Source organism: Branchiostoma belcheri, unplaced genomic scaffold (genome assembly GCF_001625305.1).
Source record: "Branchiostoma belcheri isolate BF01 breed outbred unplaced genomic scaffold, Haploidv18h27 scaffold270, whole genome shotgun sequence".
NCBI lineage: Eukaryota > Metazoa > Chordata > Leptocardii > Amphioxiformes > Branchiostomatidae > Branchiostoma > Branchiostoma belcheri.
This window is the reverse complement of record NW_017803877.1, coordinates 100,272-114,992: the sequence shown is the minus strand read 5'-3', so window position 1 is coordinate 114,992 and position 14,721 is coordinate 100,272. Positions and strand designations below refer to the sequence as shown.

At 39.8% G+C, this 14,721-nt stretch overlaps 1 protein-coding gene across 22 annotated transcripts in view; it reads left to right on the top strand.

Moving 5' to 3' along the window:
- LOC109472372 (liprin-beta-2-like) overlaps positions 1–14,721 on the top strand; it is a 55,547-nt gene that overhangs the window by 9,713 nt on the left and 31,113 nt on the right. For 18 of the 22 annotated variants that reach the window (XM_019772084.1, XM_019772082.1, XM_019772085.1 and 15 more), the window contains exons 3-9: positions 269–442; positions 2,139–2,353; positions 4,865–4,951; positions 5,591–5,704; positions 6,094–6,225; positions 8,164–8,256; positions 10,464–10,556. In XM_019772084.1, coding sequence (XP_019627643.1) covers positions 269–442; positions 2,139–2,353; positions 4,865–4,951; positions 5,591–5,704; positions 6,094–6,225; positions 8,164–8,256; positions 10,464–10,556 — 908 coding nt within the window. The remainder of the gene's footprint in view (positions 1–268; positions 443–2,138; positions 2,354–4,864; positions 4,952–5,590; positions 5,705–6,093; positions 6,226–8,163; positions 8,257–10,463; positions 10,557–14,721) is intronic. The other 4 variants (XM_019772092.1, XM_019772089.1, XM_019772094.1 and 1 more) reach the window with 3 other exon arrangements.

Below are 14,721 nucleotides of genomic sequence, written 5' to 3'. Positions count from 1 at the left end.
TGTCAAGTACAGCAAGTGGAGCAAGCCATTGCTTGAAAGGGGTGATAGATTTTTAGCCATATATGAAGCTGGGATAGTGGCAGGTTGCCCTCCCTCCTCATGATGGCCTGTGGCTGCTTGATACAGAGAGGCATACTGGGAGCTAGTTTGCATGGTTTTCCTAGCGGTTGCATGGTGGCCTGCAGTACCTGCTTACGTCGCTAGGGCAGCGTGGTCGTGGTGGCGGGTAAGTATTGTGCCGTTTTGTCTCCTGTGAATCCACCTCCAGATTTTGTTGAAAAAGACCTAGCGAACGAGGAAAGCAAGCCACGGCCGGAAACAACACCATCACCCTCACCCAGCCCAGAGCCTTCCGACAAACCACAGGAAGAAACCCCCAAAGTTAACTTGTCCGAGCCCCTCGTGGAAAACAACAACAACACCTCCTCGGCCGGTGTTCCAGGTAGGGTGGCGTGGTATTGCTGTGCAGGTAATGCCTCTAACAGAACTCCCTCTGGTGGCTTCTCTCTCCAGCTGCTGTTGGGACTAGTCTATCAACACACACCCTCTAAATACAGCCCCAGTGTTTGTTTTGAACTTATGGAAGCCTTTTTACACTTAACTGTGGGTGGAGGGTAGTCTTACTACAAGGTATCACTGTGTCAGACCTGAGGATGGTCGTTTGTATTGACTCTGACAGGGGAAACTGCACCAAATGCATGCAGCCATTCATTCATTGACATATAAAGAAATGGAAGTCCCCCTGGCCCCTGCATATAGCCCTGGCCCACTGCCAGGAGATATCTGCCTGGATTGACTTACCACAATCCTCACAACAGCCTGGATTTACACACACCCAGTTCCAAGGTTTTTCTGACATCCTTTTTTGATATGACTATAATGAATGATGTTAAGGTTACTTGATTATTAGTAAATCTAAATACTGTAATATACATAGAATTTGTGAAGTTGCTTGCTTAGGTTAACAGATTTACATAATTTAGTAATTGCCGAAGTCAAATGTGAAAGATAGGCAACATAGACTGATACCATAGACTTGTACTGTTGTAGAATTGTAAATTGAATATTGTGTAAAGTTGTGTTATGTTTTAACATGATTAAGGCAGCAGCTGGAATTTTCATCAGTATTATTCAAATGTAATTTCTGTTACTGTGTATTTGGTACTGTATATTTTATTACCAGTATATTGACATTGACTGCTCCTGTTGTTTTTAGTGTACATGTGAGTGTGTTGACAGTCCTCCCATGTGAGTGTGACCAGAGAATTCACTGCTATTATATATGTGATGTGACTGTCTGACACTGTGACCAACTGTTTTGACACTGTAACCATCCCTTCAGAGGACTACATTCTCTGTAAAGTAAACTACCCCAGGATCAGGCTGACCCTGTAGGCTCCTGCCTGCTGATTAGGTCAACAGATGGTATCTCTGCCAGAAAGTTATCCTCAGGGCTCCAAAATAGCTTTTCGTGTGATGGTGACGTTCAACAAAAATCTAGCTGGGACTACAGATGTATCCCATTCAATGTAGTAGAAACATTGTGTCTGTGATGTACATTGTGTATAGATTTTTGTAATTGCATGTAGTAATAATAAAAGTTGAACTTGAAGTTAGGTAATCATAATTGTAGAATTGCAGAGAAATTGTACTTTGTGTATGCAGTGTTGCAATTGGTTGATGGTTCTGTTACAACTACACAGACATGCCAAAAGTTCATTTTGTGCCCTGCATGCACCCGTGGAGTTGGCCTATATACAAGTAGCTAGAAAAGTGACACGGTGTACTGCACTCAACTCTGGCACTGGATACAACCCGCAGCTACAGTGATTACTGGTGCAGAGTTCTCTGCTTTGTGATTAGGGCACAGAAATTACAGATTTTCATTCCGCTGGAAAGTCCCTGGCGTTGGCAGTGAAATTGCCTGCAGTCCCTCCAGTGTGCCAGTCTCATGTGTCCCTCTAGTCACCCCATAGAGCCTGTGTCTGTGATGACCCAGCTGTTTTATGTTGTATACATTTAGATATCCCTTTACATTCTAGTAGGAATATGTTTCACTTGAGCTTGGGTCACATATAAATGTGCGGTGGGTTATGTATTGACGGCGCTGACATAGCTCCGCTGTGTACGGTCCCCAGGTTCAAAGACGGAGTTCTTCAACGGCGTCATCGAGCCTCGGTCTCCGCAGTACACCGCCGAGCCGTCCAATGAGGTGCTGACGTTGTTGGACGGCGCCAAGTCGTTGTTGGAGACGATGGAAGAGAACGACCAGGACACGGTGATGTCACAACTTCCGGAAGGCACCAGAAATTACCTGACGCAGTGGTTACGGCCCAACAACTCGGAAACAAAGGTGGGTACTTTGTGTGTTTTTTAGTGTTTGGAGGTTGTAGAAAAAATACTAGTTTATAAGCACATCTGCATAATGAAATGCGCCTGCGTGAACCCTGTAATGTACTGTGCATAGTACTTCTGTAGCACAGCTTGTTTTAAGGCTATATTCGAAGGATGACATCCTGTCTATAGTTTAAATGTTGTGTCAGAAAAGATATTGTGTGCAACGAGCAAAATTCTGATGCAATGTTGGCCAAACGTCCAATTAAAATCCTGAAAAAAAAGGGTTTTGCACAGGCGTAGTAATTCTGTTGTCGTGCTGGGTTTGTCAGTAATCAGTTTGACATCATACATTTTGTAACTGTAACACCAAATTTCAGGTTCAACCTATAGCTACAGTAGTTTGGATTATCATGCAAAATTTCTGTGTCGAACTCCTTTTCTCGATTTTATCAAGTGTGATGCTAAACAGCTGCCACATGAAAAATTCTCTGAATCAATTTCTTGAAACATTTGATAGACAGTTTCAAAATGCCAGGTCTGTGCCTTGTTCTAAAGTTATCCAGACTGCCCCCCTCCCCCCTGGAAAAGCCTTTGCCCTGTGTGAGACATAAATCCTTCCCAGCATGGTAAAGGTCAATGTGTAGGTGGCACAGAGGAGAAACTTCTGCCTTGAAGACAGCTGGGCTTGATTTCTAATTTAATCAGATTGTGCTAGTCCATCTTCTGAGGTTCACTGAAAGCTGGAAATGTACTTTAGGGTTGTGTTTGGCCTTGGAGAGGCGACTTAGCAGCTTGCTGTAAAGTTAATCCTTATGAGCATTGGATTGCCATGTGGTCCTTTGATACAAACTGTGGTGAAGTTTGTATACCGTTACAAGAGACAGAAGTACAAGAGGGTCTGCTTGGGGTCATAGGGGACAGCATGTAACAGTAAATTTAGGAGTGCCAATTGTGCATGCTTAATGGTAAATTCACTTCAGGCAGGCCCACAACACTTAGTGGTAAATTGAGTTGTTCTCATGTAAGGCTTTGGGAATGACTTCATTAGAATATTCCTTTGTATCCATGAGGTTTCTGGTAAAACTAGTCTGGGGACCTTGGATGCTCCATTATGTGATTTTTGGGCAACAAGACATTGAACTATGCAGTACGAAGAACTTTTCTATAACGCTTAACGATGAATTCAGGACAACAAGTAATGTTCTACGTGGAATTTAAGCGAGTTTTAAGAGAATTTTAAGTGGCTGGCTGCAATTAACAATGAATTAAAATGGCTCTCTATGCCTCATGGTTAAAAGGCATGCAGACCCTTGGAAAATGGCATACAGACCCATGTTACTGACTATGTACACACACTGGAAGTGACTGAAGACCAGAGTTGTAGATCAGCTAGGAGAAGCCCTGGTCCTTATTCCCCATGACCCAGCACCCTCTCTCTCCCTGCCTCATAATTTCTAAGGTCATTCTTCCCCTGAGCTGTTGGACAGATGTATAGCAGATGATGTCTCTATTGTGTTGCACAGTGAAGGCCCCGAAATGGGAAAAGATTAGTCCTAGGCTAGTTAACATTTAAAAAAATTGAAGCCGTTCTTAGAGTTTGAACTGGTCAACCTTCTGTTTTCTTTGTATATTTGGGAGGCAGATCCTTGTGACTTTTTGGTGCAGAAGAATTTTTGAGGTTGAAATGTGGAAAAGTACTTTTATGTTGTTGTTTCTGCATATTTAACTAGTAAAGCCCTCATCAGTAACCAAACATATCTGCCCTGTAGTGCTACATGGAAGCTCCAGTCGTATTGGTCTAATTTGAACCCTGACGACTAGCAGATATTTTACTGTGCCATTTTTGGCAGGACTCTCCCACTGAAAGGCTTGCCATGGCTGGAAGGCCAAAGTCACCCGGCACCGTTACAGTCATGGAGGGTTCATTTATAGCTGGTCTATATATAGCCTGGCCTCCTATATTTGTTGATGATGTATTGGTGATGGTACAAACTGTCATCCATGTGTCCATGTATTGGCATGTACTGTAGTGGAATATCTGTGTTGTGACTTATCACAGGTGAAGAGAGTTGTAGGGGAATAGGAATCAGAACAGAAAAGTTCTCCATGGCAATTTACGAATATAACGTTATGTGTATAGAATATCATAAACAGTTCATCATCGATCATCATCATCTTGAAATATGATTGTAGAAATACTTGGTAGACCCTACTAAATATATACCTGTACATGTACTATGAATATGATGTAGTCTTCTCGAGTCTTACTTCAATATATGTTTGTAAAAATTGTATAAAGGATAGGAAGGAAAATGAATTGTGAGAAAAATTGGATATTCCTCACTCAGTTCTTGACACATTTCATTATTTTGCAGATTTTAAAAATTTATTTTGTACAAGTTTGATTATTTTGCATATTTTCTGGTTGGTTAGTTGCAAAGAGTACAATATGCTGTATGATAAAGGTGTAACTTTGTGACATTAAGGCTGTGTGAGATTTCTTATGAAAATCTTCCTGCCTCCACAGACGACCAATGGCCATGCCTATCCCAGCGACGGTTATGAAGAAAAAATCCAGAAGTTGGAAAATGACAAGGAGAGTCTCATTCTTCAGGTAGGAAAAGTCCTAGAATAATAGTACTGTAGCATACAGAAATGTAACAGAGAGAGCGTACTATTATATTACCATAACCTTTTTTAAAGCAAAAAAGGCTGGCATCCAGGATAACTGTATGCCACTGAACTTGGCAATGAACTGTCTGGGTTAAGTTACTTCTACCCAGACCTGGAAACTGTCCAATACATACACAGTCAAGGCATGATGCAATGTAAGCATTGTGCTTTCTTGTGCAACAGCCATCTTTCTCTGTGGACTATTTCAACATCACAGAAAAATTCCACTTCATAGTACATTAGGATATCACACAAAGTCATTTTCTTTAACTTTGATGCAGTGATGTATTTCATTCCTTTATATACGTGATGGTGGCTGTGTATATGTGATGTTCCCTCTGAATCAAAACTGTTTGTACAATGATTGGCAGTAAACCTAGCACAATATAGGTATCATTTCCTGCATTAACTAAAGTTTATGATGTCAAAATTTGAAAATGTAGGAATCTTGTTTTTTTGGCCCACCTTGTTTGCCCTATCGCATTAGATTTGGAATCTGCGGAGAATGTCATCCATAAAATTTACTTACTGTGGCCTTAAGTAATGTTTTACTGATCTGATGGTTGTGTCCCGTGTGTAGGTGAGTGTGCTGACAGATCAGGTGGAGGCTCAGGGAGAGAAGATCAGGGAGCTGGAAAATGGCATGGAGAGCCAGAAGGACCAACAGGCTGACACGGAGGAGATGCTGCAGCAGGTAAGCACAGGACATGGGTTCTAATCCCTGCTGCTGTTTACAAAGAAGTTACAGTATATTACGGAATTACTATACCAGGTCTTAAAATACATTTTCTGGATACCTGTGCTGGTGTAGGTAACATATTGAAAATTACCAGTCCTGCACCAGGCAAATTTTACTTGCACCACTCAGAATAGAGAAAGTAAGGACCACAGTCACTATAATAGTATAAACTGTTAATAAAGCATTGCCATTAACTATTTTACACTTCATAGCTGAAGTACATGAAGTTCATAGCTGGTAACCATAGTTTTGCGTCTCGTTACAAGCAGTGAAAAGTCAAGGCAAAGAAAAGAAAATATCCTAGTTTGCCAGAGTTTTCAGTGGAGTTGTTCTGTCCCCAACAGGAAATCCTGGCCAGAAGTTCCCTGGAGACCCAGAAGCTGGACCTGATGGCTGAGGTCTCCAACCTGAAGATCCAGATGGCTTCTCTGGACAAGGAACGCGCAGACCTGGAGGACAAGAACCAGACAGCACAGGTTAGAACCAGTCAGCACAGGTTAGAACCAGTCAGCACAGGTTAGAACCAGTCAGTGCAGGTTAGAACCAGTCGGGCTGGTCCAAGCCCTAACTGACCTGTTTGTAGTTGGAAATGAAGTCCAACTCTGTTTGGTGTATTCTTGTTTGAATGTTCTTTGTTGATGATTTTGAAGCAGGTCTGAAGGTTGACACTTTGTACTCTATTTTCTTCTTTGTGTTTTGTGTGAGTCCACCATGTGAACAGTAGTGTTCTGTCTTTGTCTCTAACCTCTCTGTTTACTGTCCTTTCTCACTGTATACAACTCTTAAATGTTGTATCTAGCTTTCCTTCTTTCTTTGTTTCAAGCTTGTGTTGAATTCAGGATGCAATACACAGTCTTAATTAAATTGGTCTCTTACCTGTGTTTTCCTGTCTTGGTATCCTACCTGTGTTTTTGGAACCAGTTCTTGTTCATGGAGTGCTATGAGCTCCGCACACGGGTGCTATGCCTGATGGAGGTTATGGAGCAGTGGGAAACTTCCCATCTCCCCTCAGAGGTCCTCTACGTTCTTATGCCATCTCTACATTTCATTGTCATCTTTTTGTTGTTTGCATGCTGTCATTAACCTGTGACACTGTTGTCATTTTTTGCTTCATAATTAAATTATTCATTGTGTTTTTTCCTTCCTTGTTTACATGTTGGTAATGCTTGTTCTTTTGTCCTGTGTTGTTTTGTACTCTTTTCCTTTACTGTCTCACCCTTCTTTTGATTTGACTTTTTTAATTCCATGTCAGCATTTTTGCTGTCACTTCTTCATTTTGCATCTTTATTTATCTGACTTTTTGTTGACTAAACTTATTCTTATATGCCCGTGTCCCTTTCTCGTGTAAATGTCTCCTTGTCCACTTTCCCTCCTATTTTCTCTCTCCCCTGTCCTTGGCTAATATGTTTGTGCTCAGACCTTGTCTGACGAGCTTGAGAACACCAAACAGAAGTTGGTGCGGGTTGAAGTTCAACTGAAGGACTTTGAGGAGAAGTCCTGGGACTACCAGGTGACCCTGTGTTGAATGACAGCAAGAAAAATCCTTTATACACCATTTTGACCCAATTTACATGCAAAATCCAGATACAAATGGTACAAAAATAGTGTACGCAAGCGAGTGTACGAAAAACTGCATACATCGAATTTTATGTGTGTAAATTGGCCTGCATTCATGTATGTCAAGAACATACAATCAGATCATACACCAGCCCTCGAGGTACATGTAAGGTACAATATCTGAATGCATGTTCTTCAGGCATGTCAAAGCAGGCCAATATACATGTACACACAGAAGCAGTTAGATGTGTACAGTTTCCTCACATGGTTTTCGCACCATCTGGTTTTGGCCCAAGTGTAAATCGGGTCTTTGGATTGATATTAAGTTGTGAGAGTACGGTCAACTGATGATGATGATGAATCATGACTTTTTATGTGACTGGAATGTTTTGACTTGACTCACCTTTCTTTATCAGTGTAGCTCGTAAGGTTTTAAGGTTTCAGCTTGTGATGTTATATTTGTGCATCCGAATAGTGTAAGAAAATGTTGAAATTGATATGCAGAATACCCTAATTAAAATCTCCCCGTAAGTCATTTTGTGGTAAGTACTGATGGATAGAAGCATTTTTTCTTGATGTACTTGTTGAATTTCAAGCTTTTACCTGTCAATCTTTTATTTATCCCATCAACCCTTTCATGATGGTAGATGCACTGTAGTAATGTAGTATTACTGTAGTAATGTAGTATTATTGTAGTAATGTAGTATTACTGTAGTAACAGTAGTATTACTGTAGTAATGTAGTAAATGTAGAGAATATCTGTCATGGTAGTTTGACCACTACTTTATCACAATGCACGTGGCCTGGTGGTCACATGCACATCACATGATCCCCCTCTTCCCTTCCTCCCTCTCCAGTCCCTTTTGAATGAGATCGCTGAACTGAAAAATAAGTTAGACGCCTCGGAAGAAAAATGCGCAGAGTTTGAGCAGAAAAATAAGCAAACGCAGGTGAGGTCATACGATACCATACTTGTCCAGTGTTGTGCAGGTTTTGCTGGTGGCTGTGCTGTCTTGCTTGGGAGTAACCATGGCAACGGTTGTTTACCAACAGCTGTATTCCTAACTCTCCTCTGACTGTCAGTAGTTCTTAGTACAGTTGCATGATGGGATTGTTTGAGTGCATGATGGGAATGTTTAAAGTATTGTAGTATTTTGACTAGTCTTGCAGTAACTGTTTAGTTTTGCCTGTTAGTGATAAAATTGTGAACATTTCCTATATGTTAGTACTACTTAGTAGAGTTTAAAAATGTAGTGTTTTCTAAACTCTTGATCGTGTATAGGACGTTGTATGCCTTTCAGAAACCTGTCTGCTGTTTCTATGCTTTTCACTTAATAAGAGATATGAAATCAAAATGATTCTTGTTGATTTAACATTTTGATTCACGGTAATTATGGTTGCTGAGTGTTCAGTATGAGAATACTGTCATATATAAGATTTGGTGTTTATTAGTGAGTCTGAGAATTTTTCCTTCACATTAGCTTCACCTACATACAGATGACATTACTTTTACACTGCAATATGCTGATGATGTCTATACATGTACATAATTACATTGTAGCATGTAATGTAGGTTTTGTATTTTGTGCTATGATACGCATGTGTGTATTTTTAAAAGGAAGTCAAACACTAAATACAGTCATATACATGTAGCTTGCATGTACTGGATGACATTCGAATGAAATGCCATGTTTTTAGATAATGTACTTTTTAGTCAGCTAATATGTTAAGCCTTAAGGTAATAATTGTCAAAAGTTTTAGAAGATCTGTAACTTCAGGGTTCCTTTAGTGCTGTTAAATGTAGAAAGCTGCCATCTTTTAACCCTTTTCATTTTAAGTGCTGAATAGTTTCTGTCAGTAGTTGGAATGTGAAGGGTTAACTTAAACAGTTGATGACATAGATGTATGGTAGTAAGATTAGTTTAACTGTTTATAGGCATAGTTAACAATTCAAGATACTTACAAACCTGCCTTAGCTTTGATACATTGTACATTGTACAGTTTTTTTATAGTATGATGCTAATCTTTATTCTAACACAAAGGGTGTTGGAATAAAGTTTAGTATTGTACTATCATGATTACTACTGAACACAGATGAACTTCCATGGTACACTTCCTTTGTTTGTGTGTATGTTTGGTAAGCGAGATGTCATACGTACCAGAGTTATGCATGTATGTTATGTGTGATGTTCTGTGAATGTTTCAATGGTCCTTTCCTTTCCTATCACTAGTATCAGCACTAGATCATACTTGCATGTAAATGGAAGGTCACATCACGAGTGTTGCTTTTCTCTTGTGTCTGTTGTATGATGGTTCATGTAGAATTCATGTTCACTCCACTGTACGATTCTTAGTGATACCTTCCATGCTGCCGCACTGCTCAGTGTGTACTTTACATACCTGATAGACTGCTGCAACTGTCGTGTACTTCATCTTTTTTTTAGAAGAGTCCTAAGGCTATGTTCAATGTTTTTTTGTAGTTTTTTGCTTGTGCGCAGCATTTACATACTTGGTCATCTTGCATGACAAGACGTGATGGTCTGCAGTTGTGTAGTTTTGTCACTACTATGTACATGTAGTAAGCATGTGGTGTACATTGTTCATTGTACAAGACAAGATCATATCATTCTCTACTGTTATTCATGTACATGTACATTCTACTGTAATGCATAGAAAACCACCTGTATGCTTGTAAACATCACAATGTTATCGTGTGTATCTCCCCACTAAGTTGTTTGCTCAGTGTAATGTCTGAACCTCATGTCTGTATGTGGTTGAGTTACTTCTTTGCAAAAAATTTAGATTAGTGTAAACCTGTGCTACATTTCCAGTTCCACTTCCATGACTATCTGCTGTGCGCTGTATGTGTGTATAATATCCACACTTTGAATCACTGTATGGTAACTTTTCTCTGATGTATACTGTGTGTGTAAACAGGCCATACTGTACAGTGACTTTTCTCTGCTGTACTACACTGTACAGTAACTTTTCTCTGCTGTACCATGTGTTTGTGTAAACAGGCCATACTGTACAGTAACTTTTCTCTGCTGTACTGTGTGTGTGTAAACAGGCCATACTGTACAGTGACTTTTCCCTGCTGTACTACATGTACACTGTACAGTGACTTTTCTCTGCTGTACCATGTGTGTGTAAACAGGCCATAATGGCCAAGCTGGCGAGCCTGAAGGTGAAGATCTCCTCGCTGCAGTTCGAGCGCCATGAAGTGGAGAAGAAGTACAAGCAGGCACAGGTCAGCCGCGCTAAGTGCTGTGCCTTCCCCTCAGTTCTTCCCACAACAACACAGCATGCCTCCACATGTCTGAGCATTTATACAATCCATAATACAATCCCAATTGTTTTCTATGAAGTATAAAGTACATGTATATCTGAAAATTTCCAGCACGATTCTTGTGAAGCATACAATTTGATAAAATCAGAAAATTTTAAACTATTTATTTTCATTTCAAATGATACCTGCCTCACAGACCTGTCAGGGCGCCCTGTTTTGTGGGAAGGGCCTTGTTGCTATGACAACTCACTGCATGGTTACCATGGAGATGCAACAACTGCTCACTCATGAACTCACCCATACATGTACATGTGTTTGATACTAGGTATAGTTTGAAGCAATAGTTATTTTACGTTTGTCACCATTAGGTAGCTTTGGAGACAGTCATATGACATTCAAGCAAAGACAAGACTCTTACAAGCCTTTTAGTACATGGTTCAGCCATGTCAGTTACAACTTGCAGTCTCATTGGTTACAAGACAGCCAATCAGAAGCCAGAACTTGAAATTGAGATCTGATGAAGTTGGTTCAGCTTTCTGATTGGCTATCTTGTAAGCAGACTGCAGAAGAGACATTCATTCACTGATGACTAGTAAAAATCTAAGAAAAATGTAGACATCTCAACAGTGGTAAATGACATATTACACTGCATTTGCATTGTGACTGTATTTTGTTTCGATTTTGTTTTTTATGCCATGTCCTGCTTTTGCATTTCATTTTTCCTTTGCAGTTTTGATTTTCATGGCATGCTATTGTCTGTAAAATGTTTGTATGAGCATCAGACTCTGATTTGTTTTAACTTAAATGCAGGATGATCGATTTTTATTTTGTAAACTTGTGTGAACAAGTTTTTTGAATGTCAAATGCAGTGTCGTGCAGTAAAACTAATTGCCATTGCTTGGTTGTATGTGATTGTACTTTTATTGAACCTCAGTACCACAGTAGTGATTGGTTGTAAAAAAAGCCTGTATCAATTAAGTCTTGTGTTAATGAATGCTTTCCTAGAAATGAAAAGACATTTGCTTGGTACATGACTGTAAAATTTAGTTTTGCGTTGTGAAAGCACGAGTCTTCCCTGTAATTTAGTATAGCTACATGTAGTCCCCATATTACAATGTATGTCAAACAGGTAGATATTTAACAAATGTATAGCATGACACAAAATCACATTTACACCCTTAGTGTAACTTGTATTAGGGTTGTTGGTTTTAGAACATTGATTTCTTAGTCCAAGCATTGTGTATGACATGATGACATGTATGAATCTTATAGTAGCAAGTCCTTGACACAGTATTTTAGAGGTGCTTATTTGCATGTTGACATCCCAGACAGTATACTTGTATTTCCCACAGTGTGAAGCATAGGGCATGTTTATTTAAACCATAATTGAGAATTTTTCCCTTTACTTCTGATGCCAAAACATGAATAACATCTCTGATGAGAAGGAAATGTATTTCCTAACACTGCATACATACCCTATTTGGAAACCAAACCTTTTCTGCCAGATTTGTAATAGTGCCTACTGGGAAACAGTGCATTCCTTTCCCAGCAGGTCACAATGCTGAATGTGCTAATTGGACAGTCTCCCAGTCGGCTGTGTTTTGTATCAGACAGAAATTAAACTGGTGGTGGAAAGTATTTTCCAATCATTGGCCATTGCCACCAAGTTAATTTTAGGATGAACAAATAGTAGAAATCGGCGTAAAAAGAGTGTAACTGGCCAGGGGAATCTGCACGGACTAGACCCTCTTTGGCCGTCCAAGTTCCCTGGCCAAATGTGCAAATAGCCTAATGCAAATTCAATATTCGAAATGGACTGTAGGTTGTTGTATTGCATTGCTACCATTGACCACATACTGTTGCCATCTGTACCCTGCCTAGGTCTGTCTGTAAGCAAACTAACCTGCTCGCTGCAGTGCTGTGTACTTAACTGTGGTACGGTGTGGAAGGTGACTAATGTGTCGTTGTGTGGTGATACTGCTAGCCTTCAGGGGTGCTGTCTTCTTCAGGTTTTTGGGTAGCTCCAGACATTGTCATATACATATAGAAGCATGTCAGCAGAACATACTGCGCCTGTGAGACCTGGGTGATCATTGCATCTGAAAGTTTCCTGTTGCAGAATATATCTTTTCCGACATACATGTAGCAATTCAAAACTATAGACGGGATGTCATTCTGAAATACCCGAATACAACCTTACACAATATGTTCTGCCCAAGTGCTATGCACAATACATTACAAGTTTCCCCATGTTCTGCTGACACGCCTCATGTACATTTTGTAGACCTTTTCACAGATCCCAGTATGCTAGGAAAACGTGGAACCATGGGGCAAAAAACATCATTACTATGGCAACATATTAGTACATACCAGACACAGTATGCATGTACTGCATATGCATTGTCATAGTAGTGGTGTGTTACCCATAGTTCCTTGTTTTCCCCAGCATGCAATGGGGTCTGTAAGAATGTCTATTGTATGTACCAAGCTTGGCAACTCTACAAAGCCTGATGAGAAATGAAACTTTGGAGTTGACTCAAGCAGCCAAAGAAGACAGTACTGTGGCTATGTTGCCTTAGCATGTTGATTTTTCAGTTTGTTTTAGCACACCCGTGACTGGAGTGGTACAGCCCATGTCTGTATTAAAATTGCTGCAGGTTATACCATTAGGCCACACCAAGTAAATTTTATGGATGACGTCCTTTGGAGACTCCAAATCTAATGCGAGAGGGCGAAAAAAAAACAAGAAGGGCCCAAAAAAACAAGATGCCTAGATTAGAAATATACTAAGAGACGACACATGTTAGGACACAAATTGAATGAGGTGACACAGTGTAAACAAGCAAGAAGTCTTTTATTCATCATCAAAACAGTAATGAATCAGGTGGAACAGCAGTTGTCCCGTTCTGTTTCTTTCATCACATTTTGCAGACCTGCAGAAACAAAGCATAAAAGGCAAAATTAGTTGCTGATTAACCCTTTGCATGCATTACTACATTTCTACCTATGCAAATAGTCTATAGGAGCGTTTGAGAAAGAATATCAATAAAGGTGGAACCAAACAGAATATGTTTAGAGCTATTCTACATAAGTTGCGTAATGTATTTAAGTAGGTAACAAATGTATGCCTACCTGACAAACAGGGTTTATTGTCTGGTATGCAGCAGTCTTCTCTGCTGGTATGGGCAGCGTTTCCTCCTCGCCGCAGTTCCAGCACACCAAAGGCAGCATCGTCTTCATCACCCCTGACTTCAGTCTGGCTGAATAGTAGTACTGTGCTACTGGTGAAGTGCATGTCACTGCCCTACATGAAACAGGTGGAAAATTATGGAACAATAGTCAATTGTGCTAAAATCCAACTCTTCAGAAAAAACTTCTTTTTTTTCAACATAGAGGTTTAGGTTCTATGTTGTAGTTAAATGTACGTCTTTACTGTCCCCAAAGTGCCTTAAATTTAAAGGGTATATTCTGCAACAATCCATATCAAATGTACCTCACTACTCTACCTGTGTTGTTATTGCTACATTGTTGTGTGCTCCAAGTCCCAGCATAGGCTGGAAACATCCACTCCTGCTGACCTTGTTCTCTTGATGCTTTCATCATACCTGTATAAATGTGTACATGTGAAAGGAAAAGTAAACCTTATGTTCTTAGTTCACAATAAATGTGTCTTAATGCAATCAAAGAAATTGAAGAGCAGACAACGTTACTAAATTGGATATCAAAGCTAAAATGATGGGGAAAAAGAATTCTTAAGAAAGACTAAAAACCCCCCCAAAAATAGTAACTTCAAAAAGAGACTTTGAGCTTGAATGCGTAGCTATAGTAGTATAGATGCCAAAATACCTTAAAAATCCGACTGAAAATTAGCAATTTACTTGCCAAATGTGAACCAAAAATTTAAGAATAAAAAAAAACACATATTTTGCCAACATCAAGTATAAATAACCAGAAACGAATAAACGATCATTATCCATGCAAAATACATGCAAGGAGCCTTGATACATGTAACGTTATGCATTTATTTTATACTCCCCTTCTAGGAATATTTCACCCGTGTTTTTTTCCGTACAGGTATTCGATTCAAACAGACTTTTCATACCTCAAAAGCAGTCTTAGCCCTAGG